General features: G+C 42.6%; 2 protein-coding genes across 8 annotated transcripts in view; one reads left to right on the top strand and one right to left on the bottom strand.

Moving 5' to 3' along the window:
- Positions 1-5,535, bottom strand: part of LOC106658470 (lysine-specific histone demethylase 1A) — a 192,711-nt gene extending 187,176 nt beyond the window's left edge. Inside the window, exons 1-9 of one of the 3 annotated variants that reach the window (XM_023463205.1) lie at positions 5,212-5,535; positions 4,883-5,153; positions 4,644-4,801; positions 4,411-4,572; positions 4,203-4,319; positions 3,932-4,132; positions 3,611-3,877; positions 3,331-3,539; positions 3,109-3,257 (exon numbers count right to left, since the gene is read on the bottom strand). In XM_023463205.1, coding sequence (XP_023318973.1) covers positions 3,109-3,257; positions 3,331-3,539; positions 3,611-3,877; positions 3,932-4,132; positions 4,203-4,319; positions 4,411-4,572; positions 4,644-4,801; positions 4,883-4,928 — 1,309 coding nt within the window. In that variant the 5' untranslated portion in view covers positions 4,929-5,153; positions 5,212-5,535. The remainder of the gene's footprint in view (positions 1-3,108; positions 3,258-3,330; positions 3,540-3,610; positions 3,878-3,931; positions 4,133-4,202; positions 4,320-4,410; positions 4,573-4,643; positions 4,802-4,882; positions 5,154-5,211) is intronic. The other 2 variants (XM_023463206.1, XM_023463207.1) reach the window with 2 other exon arrangements.
- A 359-nt stretch (positions 5,536-5,894) lies between these two features.
- LOC106658684 (major facilitator superfamily domain-containing protein 8) lies at positions 5,895-19,151 on the top strand. 5 transcript variants are annotated; one of them, XM_014380750.2, is made up of 10 exons: positions 5,895-6,087; positions 8,756-9,051; positions 10,286-10,439; positions 11,802-12,045; positions 12,637-12,725; positions 13,365-13,584; positions 13,828-13,927; positions 14,408-14,542; positions 14,652-14,761; positions 16,559-19,151. In XM_014380750.2, the coding sequence occupies exons 2-10, from the start codon at positions 8,930-8,932 to the stop codon at positions 17,077-17,079; spliced, it is 1,695 nt and encodes a 564-aa protein (XP_014236236.1). In that variant the 5' UTR covers positions 5,895-6,087; positions 8,756-8,929; the 3' UTR covers positions 17,080-19,151. The 5 variants fall into 5 exon arrangements, with proteins under 5 accessions (XP_014236236.1, XP_014236235.1, XP_014236234.1 ...); XM_014380749.2 differs by lacking the exon at positions 5,895-6,087 and adding an exon at positions 6,100-6,567; XM_014380748.2 differs by lacking the exon at positions 5,895-6,087 and adding an exon at positions 6,100-6,877.
- Positions 19,152-20,211: the final 1,060 nt, after the last annotated feature.

Below are 20,211 nucleotides of genomic sequence, written 5' to 3'. Positions count from 1 at the left end.
AAAAAGCTTTGCTGCCGCGAGAAGAATCGGCCTTTGAATTTCAAGACGTATTCGCTTGATAGAACTTGTGATTCACGCGGATGCAAATACCTTAACGCGTGCGCATGTGTCCCTTGAATCGGCAACTGCACAGCCGCGGCAATCGACTGACTCTCTTTCTACACGTGTGCCTGCATGCGTGTGTGTAAACAGCCACGCGCAGATATCTACCTGGCACGAAATAAGCCCTCGTGAGTCTCGCTGTATATACTTGCATATGTATATGCACGGAACGCGCCTAACGCGCACTAGAGCGCTATACGCGACGCCGTATTTATTTGGAATTCTTCGGATATATTGTCGTCGCGCTGCACTAGCTTCCATACTTCCATACAGAGAGAGAGAGAGAGAAGATCGCTGCGAACGATTCGCGACTCGTTTTATATTATATAATAGGCCGCTTGTATAAATAACGACGAGCTTCACTTTCTTTCTCTTTTTATCTGGTGCGCGTCGCCTCTGCTGCCTGGATAAACTCCATTTTTCCTTCTCGCGCTCTCGAGAGCTAACGCATAATCGTCGAGCGGTTAACACATACTTTACACCGGCCATTCGCAGGACCATTTTTACGATTTCCTGTCGACGCTTACGCGCGTCTATACGAATATTCACTCGAGTGATGCTGTTGCATGGCTCGAGCTCTACATATAATATTTATTTACCACGCATAGCGATATCGAATGAGCATGCAGAATTTTCCTATTTACCATAAAACTACCTATTGGATATTTTTTCCGGCTTAATTCTATAGCATGCGCTTTTGCACTTATGGCGTGTGAAAAAGAGAGAAATAAAATTCTTACGGACAAACGAGACAGAGGCCATAAGTGAAATTATCAGTAGAGATGCATCGAGTAAAGCACAAAAGCTATGCCATTATAAAAAAGCTAAACGGAGGAAGGAAGAAAGGCACGGAAAGAAAAGAAGAAAGAAAGAGGATTGGACGCGTCGCGGATTATACACATAAAGCTCGGGAGGCTCAAACGCGAGTAGCACTGCCGTACTTATTCAGTTCGCGCCGAGATCGAAGCGCGATCGTTTTTTAATAAGAGCCCGCGATAAAGTCCGAAAAACGAAGCCTCGACACACACACACACACACACAGACTTGGGCAGAGTAGCTGCTCGCGCAGTTGTACCTAATGGCCTACACGCAAAGCGGATCTCTTAGCAGCTAGTATCGAGCGAATAATTCACGCGTTTATCCTGGCCAGGCATCTCCTTCTCTCTCTCTCTCTCTCGAACTCGCGCCTATCTCGCCTTGCGCGCCGCAGCCTATACCTCCCAGCTCAGACGAACGATTATGTGGGACTTTACACAATTGCAGAAGAATAGACAGTAATGAAGCTTTGGAGATTTAGCGATCCAGCGAGCGTGCGGTCAATGCCCGGAAGCTACGGCTACCTTCGACGGATGGATTACGATTGAACAATTGTTAGGCTCGATTTTTCGGAGGCAGATCAATCGGCGCGATTGTTCTCACGAATATTCGTACAAGTGGTCTCTGGCAAAGTTCACGACGAAGAAATGATCGCGCGAAATGTAATCCGCAAGCGCCAATTGGCTGTGAAATGCTCAAAGACGCTTTTGCCTGCGTAATTCGCTCCTAATTATCGGATTATTTTTATAAAATATACAGCCGACGAAAGTTGCTGTGCCACCGAGTAACGCGAGATTCGCGCAGCAGATCATATAATGGGAGCAATTTTGTCACGGGCAATTACGCCTCGCTAAGTACGGCCTGGCGCTTTAATTATTTCGGCTCGTTATTATTATGTTCTCTGAGCTGCCGAGATGCAGCGCACAACTCACCCTTACGTATAAAAAAATATATTTGAGAATGAAAAACAGGTTCCCTGGCAAGAGATAAATAACGCATAGTCTCGCATTTTCTCGCGAGCAATGTTCGGGGCTTTTAACCGGTTTATGGTAATATTTGTCGCGGGATTGCTTGCGTTCAAATCTGCAACGGCCGTCGAAATAGTGTTATATGAGTATGTGTGTGTGTATATGATAATGCCAAGCGCGATTTTGATTCACGGCCCTGCGAGCGCCGCAGCGAGTACAAAGCGCGAAGAGCCTGACCAGGACTTTGCCGATCGTTAATCTCGTCGTTGAGGCAACAGCTCCACTACCACCTCGTCCGTTAATGAGATTTGTTGCTGGCTAAGTTTTGATGGGGCGATTAGTCGAACTTTGCCTCATGCTCGGCATTCTATACGTGCATATAACGTATACATATAGCCACTCGAAAACATATGTGCCACAGCGAACCGAGCCTCGCGCAAGTCTCGATAAACTGATCGATCAATGTTATTGATTGTATATAGTTGCAGCTTAAATTAATATTTGCGGATTTTCAAGCTCTTTCGCATTCAGCTTCCAGGATTCCCTCCTATGCTCTATCGAACTTCTAAACTTTCAGAGCATAGTTTCATGCTGGAACTCATACTTGTAATCATATTTACTTAGTCAAACGGAAGCACGAGCAAGATATTTGTATACGAGTACACTACAAATTATATAGAGCACATTTTTAAAACAAACTTTTCAGACTGATTTAACATTAAGAAAGTTTTACAACTCCTTGATTAAAATATGTACCCTAAAGTCTCAAATCAATACAATCATAGTACTATCATTTCTTACAAGTGGAATATGATTTAATTTCATGTGAACAAGTCTGGTTTATGTCATGTCTTTTAACTTACTTCAACATAAAATAAAAAAAATTAATGATATTTTTATAGTTTGCTTGGCATAAAGTATTTGCATTTAATTTTATTTTTCTCTGATAGTATCAGATTTAAAATTATCAGCACTAGTTGGATGTTTTTAATAAGAATGGACTTGATTTAGTCTATAAAAATGGTTCACACTTTAAGAATAATTTCTTACGAAAATCGATATTTGACATGAAAATAAATCTTATCAACTTTGGTTCATTAAGTTTGAATTTAATTTTACTAAAAAATCCTACTTTATAAATATAAATATGAATAACGGGATGAGGAGAGAAATAACACAAGTAAGAGGAATGTAAAATAAAATATAAATGTATAAATTTTACCTGTCAGATGATTTCCTGTAAATTCGAAGTCGTCATCCTGGTCCCAGTGTTTTAAACTAAGATTGTAAAGTGGAGTTGCATTAGCAAATTCTAAATTAGCAAAATGCCAATCTAGAATTTGCCGATCCTTTGATGATAAGTACACATCACTAAATAATTATTAATTAAAATTATGTTTTCTTCATCACAAATATTCATAGTTTTTTTTATTATTATATTTACCTTGGAGGTGATGATTCTAGCTCTTTAAGTTTTACTTCAATTTGAGCTTGTTCTTCCAACAAAGAATCAAATTCTTTAAACATTGCTTGAAGATCTCTAAGCTTAGATCTACGAACAAATTCTTTTGTTACATCAAGTGGCTGCTTACTGTCTGCTTTATCATTATATTCTTCACTCAGTTGCTTTATAATTTCTTGTATTTCATATAACTAAAATAATTTTTTATTTTAAATTTTTTCTTAGTTTTTAATGTATATAAACCACTTTTGGGATATGTTACCTTATTTTGATTGGCCAAGAGTTTATTTTGATATTTAATTATTGTATTAAAGTGATTGACTTGTCGTTGCTTGACACCTTGTTCCTGTAGCCGAATAACCCATTCGAGGGCTTGACCCAAAGACACAGGTCGATTATTGTCACTAGAAGTACCTTCTTTCTCAGGAACACCAACATAATTAAAATCTAGTTGATGCGATAAGTAAGATGTAGCTTCTAGTAGTCTATTAAACTCTCTTTCAACCATTTCATCTTTGTCTTTTGGAACCTACAATAAAAAGTCATTTAAGTTTCATAATCTATGATTATGAAATATTATTACCTCTTTAAATTTAACCTCTTTCACTACATTTCCATCCATCTCGTACAAAGGACACTTTTGTTTTATTTTATGGAGTTCCATGTTTATTTGCTTACTCAAAACTGTGACAGGATTTCCTCCAAGTCCAGTTACTACCATAGCTCCTAAGTCTGCAACATATTTATTTTTTCTGAATGTAGCGATGCGTCCACCAACTCGGTTCTGTAAAAATTGTATTGTTCAATAAAACTACATTGAAGAAATGATTATTATTCAATTTGATTTCACTCACCCTTGCTTCTACAACTACTACTTCAAGGCCAAATTGTTGCATTTGTTGAGCCGCTGCTAAACCAGCTATTCCAGCTCCAATGACAATTACTTTACCAAGTTTTTTGGTAGGTATTGGCTAAAAATAAAACAGGTGTTTAATCATTAACCATTGTAAAATTACATTACAGTTACTGCATCATTATAATTCAGTTTAATATGTAATCTACCTTAAGGCGTTTGAAAGTTCCAAAATTAATGAACCCATGTCTTTCTAAAAATGCATGTACTCGTTTTACCAATAAAGGGTCACTATTGTATGGTGGTTCAATTTGTGGTAAAGCATTTTCAATGGTCAATTGAAGTTTTGGATTTTCTAACCATAATTGCAGCTGAAAATATATTTATTTACCTATGAAATTGAAACGTAGAAATATAATAATTGTTATGACATATAATTTACCAATCGGTTGCGAATATGTAAAAACACTTTTTGAGTTTGGGCTGGGCCATCAGAAACGTCAGGAAAACAAGCAGCTTCAATAGATGTCAATTTTTCAAACGGTAATCTACTTTGAAATGCTGCACCTTCCAAGCCTTGCAAAAAATCTTGCGCTTGATCTAAATTAGTATTTAATAAGAAATAATGATTGACGTTAATATTAAAAGTAACAAGGACATAGTAGAGAAGGTAATTCATACCGTGGGGATCTTCGCGATCACTGTCATCATCTTCTTTGGGGTCCATGATTACTGAATACTACACTTGCACTGACAACCGTTTGAAAATTGTTTATTTTGAAAGCCAATATTATGCAGCGCCGGCAGAGAAACTAAGAAACAATCGCCATCTTGTCAACACAATGCGCGCGCAACCCGGTGTTTTGAAGCAGACAGCTAACACGTGCCTATTATGTTTGGCATATTACGCGACAACTGAAGCCAGCCACACGGCATCAAAATTCGAAAAAATCTTCTTAGACATAAAAGGACGTTAGCTTAAAATAGGTTACGATACTTGAGTAACTTACATACAATCCTTGCAACTCTAGAGACACTTATACACCGAGTCGTTTGTTTTTTGAAATACTTGATGTGTGGATTAAAAACAAAACATCAGTTTCGAATGTAGCTGTTTTCAAAAACAATGAAGCAACGAATCAGTAGTGTCGACCAGTGTTCGATCAGTGGCGGTGGATTCGTTTAAATGACGAAATTTGTTGGTTTTCGACTTTTTTAAATATTACGGTTACTTTAAAAGACACGTTATTGAATTCAAAATACTTGGACATATGGAAAATTAAATTTTATATGACAATTTTTGCGCAATCCGTCAAAATTGAAGTTCTGGGTGCGTGCCATCTTGCCACTATGAAGCCAAGTTCTGACGTATATTGAATTATATACACGAGCAACAAATGTTAAAAGAACGACAATCGGTCAAGTAGGATGTTGCAGCTCAGTCGCAGGTTATGCGGCAGTTGGGGCGCTCGAGCGCCGCACGACTCTACGACGAAGCTCGCAGCTTGCAGCTTCAGCCACGCTGCACACATCGCGCTTTGGTTGTCAGATTTTGGAGCGTCAACTATATCCCGCGATACAATGCATCAAGCAGCAAAGACTTTGGAGTATTGCGGCTGTTGTTTTGCATTTATGAAAAGCACCTCGTGCCAACGGCGTGATGTCAGCTCGTCGATAAAAGAAAGCGAATCAACGATAAATGACTCACCGACGAGCGAGTATATATCGGAGCTGCGAGTACATTATATTGTGCAGAGCTGCAAATCGTAGAGAGGCGTAAGTGGCGCAGGACTGCATGGTGCTCGGCTGCGATCGCGACTCGACTCGAGAGTATACATCGGTATTGCGTGATGTAAGCGAGTGAGCGAGCTGCGAAGAAGGCGCGAGTAAGTATACACGTTCGCGCGTGCATACACACATTCGTGCAGCTTATATACGTTATATCGTGCAGTCGCGTGCGCCTCTCAATCCAGGCCGCTGTGTGTGCAGTGCAGGCAACGGCAGCAGCGTCGAGCGCGATCGCGGGGACCTACTTTTGCGTTGCTCTCTTATCTCCTCGTTCCAGATAGCGTCCTTGACAAAAAGGCAGATCGCTGCAGCGCGAAGCTTCTCCGTCTCGCGGCGATTATTCGCTGCATACGGAACGCGTATGTGCAGTCCGTGATCGTACGTTTCGCGCCGGTGTCCAGCTGCTTACGGAACGTACGCCGTCGCGTTCGAATTTTAAACTCGGCTCACGATGTGCGGTGCGTATAGTTGATCGGTGCGTAACTCCCTAGCGAGACTACTACTACTACTACTACTACTACTACTACTCGAGAGAGAGTCGAGTCTGTCAAAAAATAGCAGACGACGATGGTGTAGCAGTACGTATATTTGTGTACATATACGCGTTCGAATACGATATGTGGTGCAGACACTGGGAGCGTTAGGTCACTGGCTGCCTTTGGCGCGTCTCGCTCGTTCACCCGCATACCACGAGCAGGTATAGGCGCGAGCGCATCTCTCTTTCGCTCTCTAAACATACATATATACGCGGAGTTGTGTGTGTGTGTGTGTGTGTGTGAGCTTCATAAATGCAGCACGAGACCGGAAGTTGTTAGTGCGCCGAGTGCGATTTTCCCAAAGATCGTCGTTCTATGCCGAGTAATACGACTTTGATTTTTTTCCAATGAGGTGAGTAGTGATGCGCATGACGCATTTTTCATTGTGTGTGATCAACTAGTCACACCAATTATCAATGCGCGATCGTACTTTGTTCCTTTGTGTATACATTTCACTAACATTGGCATTTCTTTCGAAACAAGTTCCACATTATATACCGACTCGTTCCGACCGGTCATTTCGTTCATATTCGTTTGTCGACTCTTTCGACCTTGAGCTCTGCCTCTCTCCATCCTTTTCTCTTTCTGTCTTTCCTCTTTCCAATGCCTCGATTTCGGAGCGACGCATATGAAAATCGGCCCGATAACCAATCGCCTCGATTGCAGATGTATCGCACGCGTACTTTCTCTTTTTGTCGAAACGCGACGATACGCTTGCAAATATGTGAGCTGTGGCGATATATAGCTTAAGCTGCAGGCGCAGCGCAGTGCAGTCTTGTAGAGATAGAGCAAGATCGAGCGAGAAAGAGCGAGAGAGAGAGAGAGAGAGAGAGAGCACGAAAGAAGAGACAGAGAAGTATAGCGTCGCGTTTGTGTAACTCGTCGGACTGACTCGACGATGCGCGCGTATACACACAGCCGCCTGCAACGTCGCTCTCGACTCTTGTCTTTCTTATAATGTATATTTATAAGCGTCTCAGGTCGGTTCAGCCGCCGGTGTTGCTACGGTCGCTACTACTGCATATACGACGAGTCGAGCGCGACACTTTGCCGAGCCCCAAAGTGTAAAGTCGCTAGAGAACACCTGTGCCGCGTCCGAAGCACGTGACCGAGTACGTACGAACTTTCGCTCGCTCTTGTGCTCTTTTTTTCTGCAACTCGCCGGAGAGTACGTGTACGACTCGGAGCGCCTATAATCTAATATGCACATGTGCAGTACTGGCTGTATGTATGCCAATTGCCAATAGACGTCGACGCATCTCCCGATAATAATTGTAATTCTTTATTTTTCTCGGGATTATCGCTCGTGACGTTCGCTCGCGGCGCTGCCTGTTGTACTGCAGTCGTTGTTGCGTGTGTAGTGTGTACCAAAGCGCATTGTTTGTATGTACTTACATACGGCTCATTACGCAGCCAGCAGCAGCGAACCGATACGAGGCGCGGATCGGCCTACAGCTCGACGCGTCGAGGCGATGCAGTTCGCCGAGTCACGTACGTAGCACGTACATACGCGGATTTGAATAATCGCTCGAGCTCGGCTGCGGCTTGCACAAGCCTACCTACATATATATTCAAATATATACCCGTGTACTCGCGGCCAATCGATATTATAATGTTTTCGTTGACTCCGCCGACTCTTTTGTAAGCGCGACTTTTTTTTTGCAAAACCAGCCAACCGATCATCGTGTTTACCGCTCTCGAATCGACGACGATGACGTCATCCTTATGATAATTCCAGCTACCTTCTGTTATAAAATTTTTCTCTTCTCTTCGATGTCGAAGCCGAACGTGGAATAGACACATCAAAGTGCTACTGCATGCTTGATTATACCGGATCGACGCGAGGCCAATCGCTTTATCTGCTCGCTCGCAGACCTAATATTTTAGTCCTCGGGATCGGACTACGTGCACGCGATAACGAATCATCTTCTACCAATGATGTATAAAATTAAATCAAAGAACGAAAAAAAAATGAACAAATACATACCGTTAACTCGAGGAAATTTGATCATTAGTCTGACCTTAAAATACATACCATGATTAATCGATAGCCTGTTCATTAAAACACTTGGTACAATATAATGTTAATTATAATCTTATCGCGAAATTATATCGCCCTTTTGAATGAGAGCATATCGGCTCACGTTTTACGTACGCTGCGAATTAATAAGCACAACAATGTTGAAGCAACAATTTTTAATTTTTTATAATTACGTTTATGTGTGCGCAGCTTGGGAGCGCAACGAGGTGAAACCGAAAAGACACCGATCGACGTACGGAGAGCCGCAAAGATGACAGTGACACCCGGTGAAATTTCTTGACGAAGACACATTGTCTCGTTACAGGGATAGGATAGAATTCCAACTGCTGCTGCTGCACGATTGATTATTAATTTTAATGGGCCATGGCTTCGATACCAGTGCACCAAAGCGAGGTGATAGTGCCGACATCTTGGCCAAGGTTTCACGCTTGGCGCCGCAGCTGCAACGAATGGAGCCGAAGGACGAGGGCCTCGGTTAGAAAAAAGTAAGCTCGATATAGTCCACTTGTCTATGTATCGTTCCGTTAGATGTGATACATTTAAACGACGCGATGCACTGAATTGAAATATTCGTGAGCTAAAAATGTTACATCTCTCGAGAAGCTAAAGATAATCCCCGCGCGAGTTCATGTGTGCCAGTCATTTACGAAAATGAAAATATAATCGTACAATATTGACCAAGAAATCACGCAAAACTCGATGAGGACTGCAAATTAATCTTATTTCTTTTAAGCATAAATACAACATTGCTTTGGCGTGCATATGTACGCTGAATGATGAGTACTTACGCCGTGCAATGAATATTTCTACATAAAACTTGACATTTGTATAAATACCAAACAGTTTGATTCGATTTTCAATGGCACTATATCGTAAAAATTATGAAAAATTTATGCATCGATTACAGTTGCACGTTAATTAACGCAAAAAGTATGTGTACAAATCTTTTTATCGTGGCTCGTTTGTTTAATTTATTTCGGTAAATTGAATATCTCACTCAATAAACTTCAAAGCTCAATGGCTCTTTTACGAGTTTCTTTTACAAACTCCGCGCGGGCGCGTGCAGTCGCGGCTTTGGCATGTATCTTTACGCGCCTCTCTTCCTCGGCATGTTTTCTGCGGCACGTATCGTTTTATGACGCACAAAACTACCCGAGGATTTTCGAATTGTGCGCAGCCTTGAGCGATTTTGGCCAACGTTCCTTGTTGCCGTCGTCGTTGTCGTATCGCGGAATTCTCGTTTTCCAAATTTATTAAGATTGCGCGCCGTGGCTCGATGTTGTAGCTCAGCGCCAAACGAGCTGCGTTAGTGCGATGAAACGATAATGAAATCTTTGACAAACAAACCACCGTCGTCGCGCTTGAGTACATTTATACGATCTATTGCTTTACGAACTTTCAAATGGTTTATACGAGACAAGCTTGACATTCGTGTTTTTGTTCCTAGATCATTTAGATTTGAATCTTTGAAGCACTTTGAATTTTTGATAAAAGAAACATAAGGCCGAAGAATATGATTGAAATTTGAAAATTATTAATGAAATAGTTGTAATCCTGAAAAAGTATATTTGCCGAGCGTGAAGCGCTGTTGTTTGCGTAAACCGCATACGACATCGACTCGCAAAGCTAAGATTTGCGCAAACTCGTTCTGTAATCTTGGTATAAAAAATCCACCGTGTGCAGCTGTGAATATTTTCAATTGACCCGTATCACTGGCAGATTTCAGGAAAAAAATTACGTGGACGATGACTTGGAAACGGCGCTCGAACGAAAGGAACGACAACGGAGCATTTACGTGATTTACTTCACGATGTTCCTGATGTCTCTTGCCTTCAGCATTGTACTGACCGGAAATTATCCGTATTTAAATAAGGTAATATTTTTCTACATGCTACACGTACGCACTCGGGCGCTGTTGGTTTGTCGCGCGATTCGCCAAAAGACAGAGCAAAAGCTGTAAAATTTTACCGCTCCGATGTTCGTTTTCGAATGGTCGCTCCTCGTCATGGTAACTATAAACTGCGAATTCGAATTTTAATTCACGCGCGCGCACGCATATATGTCGCTCGCCCGCATATAATATGTATACGCATTTGCTCGAGGAGTAAAAAATGTTGCGCATTTTCAAACGAGAAAAATCCGATCGCGAGCACTTAACAATCATGTTTTCCACTGCCAAGTTTTAAATTTCCATGCTAACGGCCCTCCTCGCAAAAAGCTCGTATCTCGCAGACATTGACGCGACGCTACATTAAAAACGACTAGTGCGCGCGCATTATTATTACTCGCTCGTCGAAAAGGTCGAAGCCCGGATTTTGAGGAAAAAATTATGCTCAATTTATACGCGCGAGCGGCAAAACTTTTGCTCATAATCGCAATTATAATCTGAAAATCGGAGGACGAGCTTGTGCTGCGCGCGGCAAAAGAACACGCTGTCGACACAAAGCGATCGATGAATAAAGCATGGATTTTTCATGGGTTTTGCGCGGCCGCGTGTAATTATACGCGCGTATAATAAGTCCGATAGCCTTTGATACTTTACCGATTCGATCCGCACGCGTCTTTTTAATATTGTATACTTTGCCGATGTCGAGTCTCTGGGGGGCGAGCATCGCGACTCCGAGTGAAAAAGTCGCAGCAGTGTACAAACAAAGGCATCGAACTGCTACTCTCTTTAACCACCGCATGCGCATGTGTATGTGTGTGTGTGTGTGCTGTGCGCAGTGCGTGTGTGTGTGCGCGCTCGCGCGAGCAGCAATCGAGTCTCGAGTCCAATAAATTCGGCATCGAGGCGAAGGCCCTTTTTTGCCAGCGCTAATGTATTGAATTAAAATTCTCGGCATCGGTGCGGCAAGGATTCGAAATAAGCGCGATCGGAGCGGTAAAAAACAACTACGCGCGAATCCGTACGGCTTGGAAATCGCAGCGATGCATCCTATGAGATTCCTCGCGCGACAAAAAAAGGAACAGCCGGGAAGAATCTGCGGAGAGTCTCGGCGAACATCCGCGCGGGGATTTCTTGCTTTCTTGCTTTCTCTCTCTCTCTCTCCCTCTCGTCTCTCATACGAAAGTACGTTTACCTGCAGGTATATAATGGCAAGAAAAGGGTGCGAAAGAAGCGATTTATATATAAATGAAAGGTAAGCGCGTGGGTGATCGCCGAGAGAAACAAGCCAGCAGCAGCAGCTCGAGAATTAAGCGCGCTATACTATATAACTCGAGCTATTTTGCACAGTTGTTCAAAGCACCCACAAAGGAATTTATGGGGCTCGTCGTTGCGGCCAACCCTTTCGCGCAGATGCTCTTTTCGCCGCTGGTTGGCTGGTGGGGCAATCGGCGCGGCTCCGTCAGACTGCCGCTTCTCCTCAGCCTGGCCTTATTCACCATTGCCTCGGCCCTCTACAGCGCCCTGGAGATAATACCGATCGATCGTAAAGTCATGTTGGTCGCTTCGAGATTTCTCGTGGGCGTCAGCTCGGGTAAGTAGTCGACTTTTGTTTCTCCTTTTAACTTTTTCAATAAACTCGACGACGAAAAAAAAAGAAGGACAAAAGCGTCGAGGATGAATTAATAAAAGTCCGTGGCGGGGAAAGAGCGACGATGGGTGAAAATGACGAAGCTGCGCTGCTGCTGGCCGCCTGAATGGACGCTTAACCTACATACACCGATGCGCACAAAAGCACCTAAGCGCAGGTAGCTCTTTCTCCGCGTATACGGGCTTTTACCCGATTGACATAATGGCGATGAAACGTTCATTTTTTATTTATTTTTCCATCTTTCTACTCGCAAGGCCGCTACGCGAGTATTATACGGACGCGCAAAGTCGCCATTTAAATACCGTATCAGAATGTTTTTCGGCGAAAAAGATTACAGCGCTGCGTTGGCTTGTGTGCAGTACATACGAGCTGCAGCTCGACAATGCGCGGCTAAAGTTTATCCCATGCTCCTATATATGCCATGGAAACACGCGTGTGCACATACGTGCCATACAAATATATAAATGTGTTAGTGCTCTGCGAGTCTGGGCCGTTTGTATATATAAACGCTCAGAGGATCGTTTTATTTTTCAGCGAACATAGCGCTCGCTCGCTCTTATCTGTCGGCTGCTACCAGATTCTCCGAGCGCACCCAGGCTGTGTCCATGATCTCCCTTGCTCAGGTAATTCGCGCAGCAGCTCTCCGTGCCTCGTATATATACATATCAGCGCACTGTTGCAATGTCGTGTCGTTGTCGCGCGTATATGCCTTCTCAAATTTCTTTCTCCTGTATATTATATGCTCGTAACTTTTACGCTTTATATCGCTAGCTCTACTGCTCGTATGTGCTGTTTCGCGTTCGTTTCTTTTTTTTTCTTTTATTCTCTCTCTCTCTCACCTTTTCGGCTCGAACTGCGTACGTTTATGTAAAACTTGTATAAAGGACACTTTGTACCGTGCCAGTGTTTATATGCGACGCAGCATATAGCTATACAGCAGATACAAAACGACGCAAATACCGATTCCAACATTGGCATTGTAAGGAATTCGCGACCGTTCGTTACGTGTTATACGATTATCGAGCAATTTTGAATCACCGCTTGGGCGATAAGAGCCAGAGCCAATGGAAATTCGTACGCTAATTCTTTTTTTTTCGACTCGCTCCTCGCCAAATTAGGGATAATAATTTCGTGAACGCGAACAACGCGCTGACATGTATATTGCGTACACACGACACGCAGACGCGAAGCTGCAACTGAAAATGACGACGACGAGAAAATAAAAGCCTAACTAAAGCTCCACGGAAATGGAAAATTTTCAGGTGCTTGGTTTCGTTGTAGGACCACTGCTGCAATCGATCGTAGTACCTCTGGGAGAAGACACGCGGCTCGTAATGGGTCTGCCCATGAATATGTACTCGGCGGCCGGCTGGATCAACGTACTTTTGGGAATGCTTAATTTCTACCTTTTTTTGCCCTGCAGCTTCAAAGAGCGCAAAATCGCCGCGAGGGAGGCCATGCGAAATCAAGGAAAAGCATCCGGTAATACTCGACTTTGCACAGCTATCACTTATTCATATCGCTTTGGCCGCGGGTGCTGAAGACGCGCGAGAAAAAGAGCAATATAAAGCCTCTGCTCGCGCGTCCCTCCGCTTATACATGCTCCGCCGGCGTTCCACAATATGCATCATATATACAAGTATCCGTTGCCTTATTTACAAGAGCAGACGCTGATTTTTTTTCTTACCCTTTTGCGCGACGACGCCTCTCTTTTTTTTTTTGCAGAAAAAGAAACGTGGAAATCTATGAAACCGGATTACCTTGGTTCGTGGTCTCTCATAAGTGCCTTCTTTATCTTGGTCTTCAACTTCGTGCTCATAGAAACGTGAGTATCATGTAATATATGCCACGAGTGCACTACTTTTCAGCCCGCGGAATTATGTACAACCGGGCGAATAAATAATTTACCCGCTTATCTTTTTGTTGAAATTTATTCAAATTTTATGAATTATTACCTTACCCCGTGTAATGACTGCGATAACGACGTAATTACCTTAATAACGATTATTAAAATTAAGTTTATATAGTAAATGTCTTGAATAATATGGCTGCATTTCATTATGTGTATGACAAGCAAGAACTCACTCGTAAAAATATTTCGACTGAATCTGGATTTTAAGCAGCTTTTCACGTCGATGGTCATCATTTTATGACATATTTTTTCGCTACCATATCGAGCTTACGTACCTGCAAGCTTGTAACTCAAAGAGGAAAAAAAATTACAACGCAAAAATAACCGAAAAATGTTGGAGTGACTGCAAAGAAATTGGAGTGTGTGATTTATTTTGTTTTTTGAATTTTGCAGGCTCGGATCACCGCTAACGATGGATCAGTTCGCTTGGGACTCGAAAACATCCACGTTTTACATGGGAATACTTCTGGGCGTTGGAGCTGCCGTGGCAGTTATCGCATTCGTATTGATAGGGCCGATGTGCAAAAAGTACGTGCGTTTTTATTTTCCATCGCCACGATCGCAAAAATATCTAACGTGCCCTTCGCGTATATTTGCGAGGCTGTTGTTATACATAACGTTCTTGAATGTTTGACAGGTTCGACGAGAGAAGAATTATGCTCTGGGGTGGCTTTTTCCTCATGATAATCGGTCGAATAATTTTCATTCCTTGGGGGCCAGATCCGCCGTTGATTGCTGAACTTGGACGTAAGTTATATACGAAATGCCATCCAACGACGTCCTTTTTACCTCCTCTGTTCTCTTTACCTTTCGTTCTCTCCTTCTCTCGGCTTCTGTGCTGCTGCTGCTGCTGCTGTTGTTGTGTGTAACTAACACGCATACACATTCACTACACCTGATACTCTCTCGAGCTCGCGGATTTTTTTCGTCGTCGTCGCGCGCAAATTTACTTTACGGTTTCTCTCCCCTACCCAATTTGTACGCAAAATGGATATCCCGCGCGACATTGTCGAAACCACAAATTATATACATTTTTTTCCTTCTCTGACTACTCAACTCGGCGTTTTTAGCTCGGTAAAGTCGGGGTTTTATGCAAAAACGAGCAGACCGCGCTGATCTGCCTCTTTGCAGAAGTCAATCTTGCACTCCGTCCACGAATCCATCCTTTGGGCAATTTCACGTTTTGTGGTTGCAACGGCGGTTCAATTGACTGTTATCGCCACGAAAAGATTCGGTTTGCTATTTTTTTGTCGTCGCAGTCCGTACTTACGTTGACGGATGCAAATCATAATGGTAAAAAAGCCATTAATCTGTGCTCTCGCTGCATTGTATCCGTGAATATACTTTACCGATCGTAAAAATTATTAGAATTCAACATAGCTGTTCATGAATTTAAATGCTTATTAAGAATCGTTGAACAAATCTTTCATGCGATAGATCAATTTGCTGGCGTCCGATAGAAATTTCGCCGTGCCAATACACATCGAAATCATCTACTCATGTCATGATTCGCATTGAAATTACATTAGTGTAAAGCAATACGAACATAGCATGATTATTCGAAAAATTTTTTATGCTCTAGAAAGAAATTTGTCGCTTGTGTGCGAGCGTGTGCGCGTGTACGTATTTTAAGATAAAAAAGAGTCATCGGTTTTATTCACCAGTTGGAGCTTGAAAATCGTGGACGCGCGTGGATATATTTTAATCATTAGTCGAGATCAAAGTGAAAGGACGTGGTTTTTGGCATTTATTAGTCTGGCGAATCTCGTAAAATTCTGGATTTTAGGATGGCTCCTTTTAGACTTTTCCACTTAATTAAAAGGCAATAAAAAAAGAGCAACAAGGCAGCGCAAAACCTGTTTACTTTCGGTAGCCGCGTGGATTTCAAATTCCGATTATTGCAGCAAATATATACTAAAATATACGACGAGCTATCTAGTTATTGCCATCGTCAATGTATTCAAGCACGGGAAACAACAACGACGACAACGTGCAAGTCGCGATCTTGGTAGATTCAAGGAGCGCAGAAATATTATAACGTCCGTGCAGTACGTAGTTTCGCTCTCTCTCTCTCTCTCTCTCTCTCTAACTCTCTTGAAATTTAGCCTGTCGATAAGATCACAGCTCGTGCATAAATAATATTGCATCTGCGCGCGAGTCGAGTCGAGTCGTGTCCCAGCGCGCTCAACATCCATCGCGCCACCGAGCTCTCCGCTGATAAATTCGGGATAGGCAATTTCACAAAAGAGAAAAGCAATCGACGCTTCGCACTTTAGCCGCGGGTACTTGCGGCCGATATGTAAAACTTCTTTATGTACACTCGAGACTCGAAGCCGATGGAGTCGTGCCGATAAACAGCAGACTATTATACGCACACATAATAATGTAAATAAAGAAGTTAGCGTCGATCGCGGGCCCCGATAGCGGCAGCTAATGTTTGCGTAGCTAATAATCGCCATGCTAATCGAGCATCTCCGCATGGCCGCGCATCTATAATATGATATAATATTCATGTTTATGATACGAATTCGGCAATGGTTTCAGCCTACAATAACGAGACTCACAACGAGGACGGCACGCGCAAAGTCGGCTGCCCGAGCACTCAGGAATGGTGTCGCGACACTCTGCGCCTCACCGAGGTGCAATTCATCATCGGCTTCGGCTTCACGACGATCGGCTATCCGGTCGGGGTCACGCTCATACAGACGATCTTCAGCAAAGTCCTCGGGCCCCGGCCGCAGGGCGTCTGGATGGGCCTGATGACGGGGGCCGGCTGTGCCTCGCGCGTCGTCGGCCCTCTCTTCGTGACCATGATCTACGAGAAGTACGGCCTCTACTGGACCTTCGGCGTGACGGGCTCGACCCTCGTCGTGTCCATGATACATCTCAGTCTGGTTTACAAACATCTCGTGCCGCTGACGAGCCAGAATCAACATCAGGCCGACGTGCCTCTCGTTCCCATGGGACGCAACGAGGACGCCTCCGATCGGAATCCGCTCGGTAACGGCGAGCCGCTGCAGCAGTCGAGCAGCGAGCAACGATCCGAGCCCCCGGATCCGTCCTGACTTTTGCACGCCAAATAAGCACTTCTGTCTTTCATCGATCGAGAACCCAATATAAATCAAGCAACTAATTCAATTACGGTACAAATTACAAAATAAGTCTAACGAGAGTTATTGAGGTGAGAAAAGTCGGGATATTTTTTACGAGTCTTACGAAGCAGCCACTGGTCATCGCGAGTGGAATGACGACTTTCATGTTTATATTTATGTATAGGCGCACGGAGGAGGGAATGGGTATATTATTCACATCGCGATCGGTATTTTTTACCACGGGCGGCACTAAACGAGGTTCTTTAAACGAATACGCCTATCGAGCTATAATTCCATTCAGAACGAATTGCACCCGCAGTTAATTACATAGATTGCCCCGCACACAGCACACACACACACACACACACACACACACACACACAGACAATACTAGCCTATGCTCCTGCAGATCTTCGCCCTGCATTACTATGCTAACGGCTAAATGATATATAGGCATCTATATATAAATAAATATATACGCGGGCAGACCCTCGGCGTTACGGATGGCCAATGTTGTGATAATCTATTTTTGCAAGTCAATCATCCGTGTACGCGCGAGCACGCGAGTCGACGCCGATCATCGACAAACCGATAAAAGAACCTTTTTTCATCCCAAAAAAAATTTACGATCACTCTGGCTAACGATGTATACACATCTTTGCAAGAATTTCGAACGGTTTTGCATTATCATACTTGGAAGGACGAGCCGCGCGCAGGATTACTTTTGTTTGCTCAACGGACATTAAAAGCTATACGTGCAATCGGAACAAAAGCTTCCTGAAGACGGTTCTGACAAAAAAACGACCAATGTAAAAAACGAGGCGATCACGAGGAGAAGAAAAAATAATACACCGAGAGGCGAAGCAACCGAAGGAGTTAGTTATCGTAACAGAAACATCTTCTGTCATTATATTCCCGAGTATTTTTCCCGGTATAATCTCATAGGTCTCGGCGCCTGGCACGCAGATTCTCTACGCTTCCGTTTTTACGAGAGCGCGCAGGGATTTTACTTTCGCGTGTGAGAGAGAGAGATGCACAAAATTCTCGGGAAAAAGACTCGCTGGACGTGGGAAAATTACAAGATTGCAGCCTCGTACGTCGCTATTTTTTTTCCTTCGATTTTCTATGAAAAATTAACTGGCGAATCGGCTTACTTTTCGCAAACCTGATGGATCAGCGACCAGAACTTATAATTAATGACTTACTTACTGCATCTTGCCATGTAAATAAGTTTCTCTGCCTTACAGATCATAAAGCCTATTCAAGTACATCAAGATGTTTGGAAAATACGAGTTTTTTTTGACTCGATGTGACCGAAAGTATAAAAACACAATCGCTGTGCTCAAATTTAATTGGATTTGATTTTGAAATATTGCAGCTAACGTAGTACATGTAAATAACATTATTTGTACGAATATTTTGATAAACAATGTTTTTATAATGTTTTTGAATTAGATTTATAATAGTACTTACATTAGAAAACTTTATAAGAAATTTTATTTATAAATAAATTATTATTATGAATTTTGAGAAGATTATATTTGAGTGTATTTTTATATCGAAAATGAGAAAGATTTTATCTGTAAATATAAAATTCACCGAGGAGTATTTAAATTGCCTCATCGGTTATAATGCTGTTGTCAATAAAAATAATATCGATTGGAGATGAAAAAATTATTTGGCTATTTTCATTCATAGCAAACGAAACGTTCAAGGAATGTAAACGAGTTATTTTAAAATACAATTAGCCAAACGTGTTCTTGACCAATACGGTGCTCATAAAAGTAAGAAAAAACGCTTCTCGCGACCAAAAGAGCATATGAAAAAAAGAAATATTTGTTTATCTCAACTTTTATGGTCAAAATTCTTCACTCATTATCTTAATTTTTATCATGCCAAGGTCATGTGATACTTTTTATAGTTGCTGTAACACTACGAGATCGTTCGATATTAATATCTACTATTAGAAATTCATTATACTTGGTTAATTAAGAATTTGTATGTAATTTATGTATAATATGAGAATAAAATAATTGGACCCATAACCGGTACCTTGTCTTTTCATTTTGTTAAAACGTCAACGCGTTATTTTCATTATGAATTTCCTATTCGGATTGGAGCCTCATTATCAAATAATGAGGCGTTGAAGAGTCAATGAATTCCATTATATCAAAATATGATACGATTATCGTAACCAATATGAAGTGACGAAGCGTCTCGATGAGCATCGAATCCAGCGCATGATCTTTTGAAATGTATACCGGGATCTGTTGACCCATGTCAGCGTTGATCGCATGTAGCGTATCACATAGACATTCTTAGCTAAAGAGGCGCGCATTAGCGTATTCCGCCCATCTTTGCAGGTATTAATATACACATGTAAATGACCCCTCTATGCAACTCTTTTGATAATGGGAATTCTTGGCCATGTCGCAGCTATGTAGAACTTCTCGAATGACAGATATATGGGAAAAAAATTTTCTAATTCACACGTATTGCGTAATAATCTCTCGCGAGCCGAACAGGACAGAAGACAGAGAGAAAGAGAGAGAGAGAGAGAAATGTTACGTAACATCGAAATCGTGTATCGCCGAGAGGATTTAGCGTGCGCGGAGAAAGTAGATCGATACAAGTATAGTAACAGAAAATCACCAATGTACAGATGCCGCTTCGGTTTGTGTGTGTTTTTTTTCGCAGTTACGTATGCGCCAGCATGTCAAGTCAATGGCTATTGGTTTGTATCCTCATCCTCGACTGGCACATAATAACAGCGCGCTCTACAGAAGCTATGCAACGATTGGAAATTCCTGGGCTGCAGCGCGAGTCTGCCACCCGTGTGTATCCTATACTTATCTCTTTCTCTCGTACACGCGCGCGCGCACGGCACAACGTCGAAACGAGCCGTATATTGCCGGAGCATATCGCGCGCGGAGCAATATTATGACCTTTGGCATTGGTACAGGTGGCGTGTGAACTGCAGCCGTTACTGTACTCCTGTACTGTACTGTACGGAGCTCTGGATTTATGCCTGTAACGCGTATCGGATATTTTTACGTTCGTGGCTTAATTGTTTTCTTTGGGCTCTCTCGCGTGCTCCATATAGGT

Source organism: Trichogramma pretiosum, unplaced genomic scaffold (assembly GCF_000599845.2).
Source record: "Trichogramma pretiosum strain Unisexual culture from Peru unplaced genomic scaffold, Tpre_2.0 scaffold28, whole genome shotgun sequence".
NCBI lineage: Eukaryota > Metazoa > Arthropoda > Insecta > Hymenoptera > Trichogrammatidae > Trichogramma > Trichogramma pretiosum.
The sequence above is the reverse complement of the archived record's forward strand: the minus strand, read 5'-3'. Positions and strand labels throughout refer to the sequence as shown.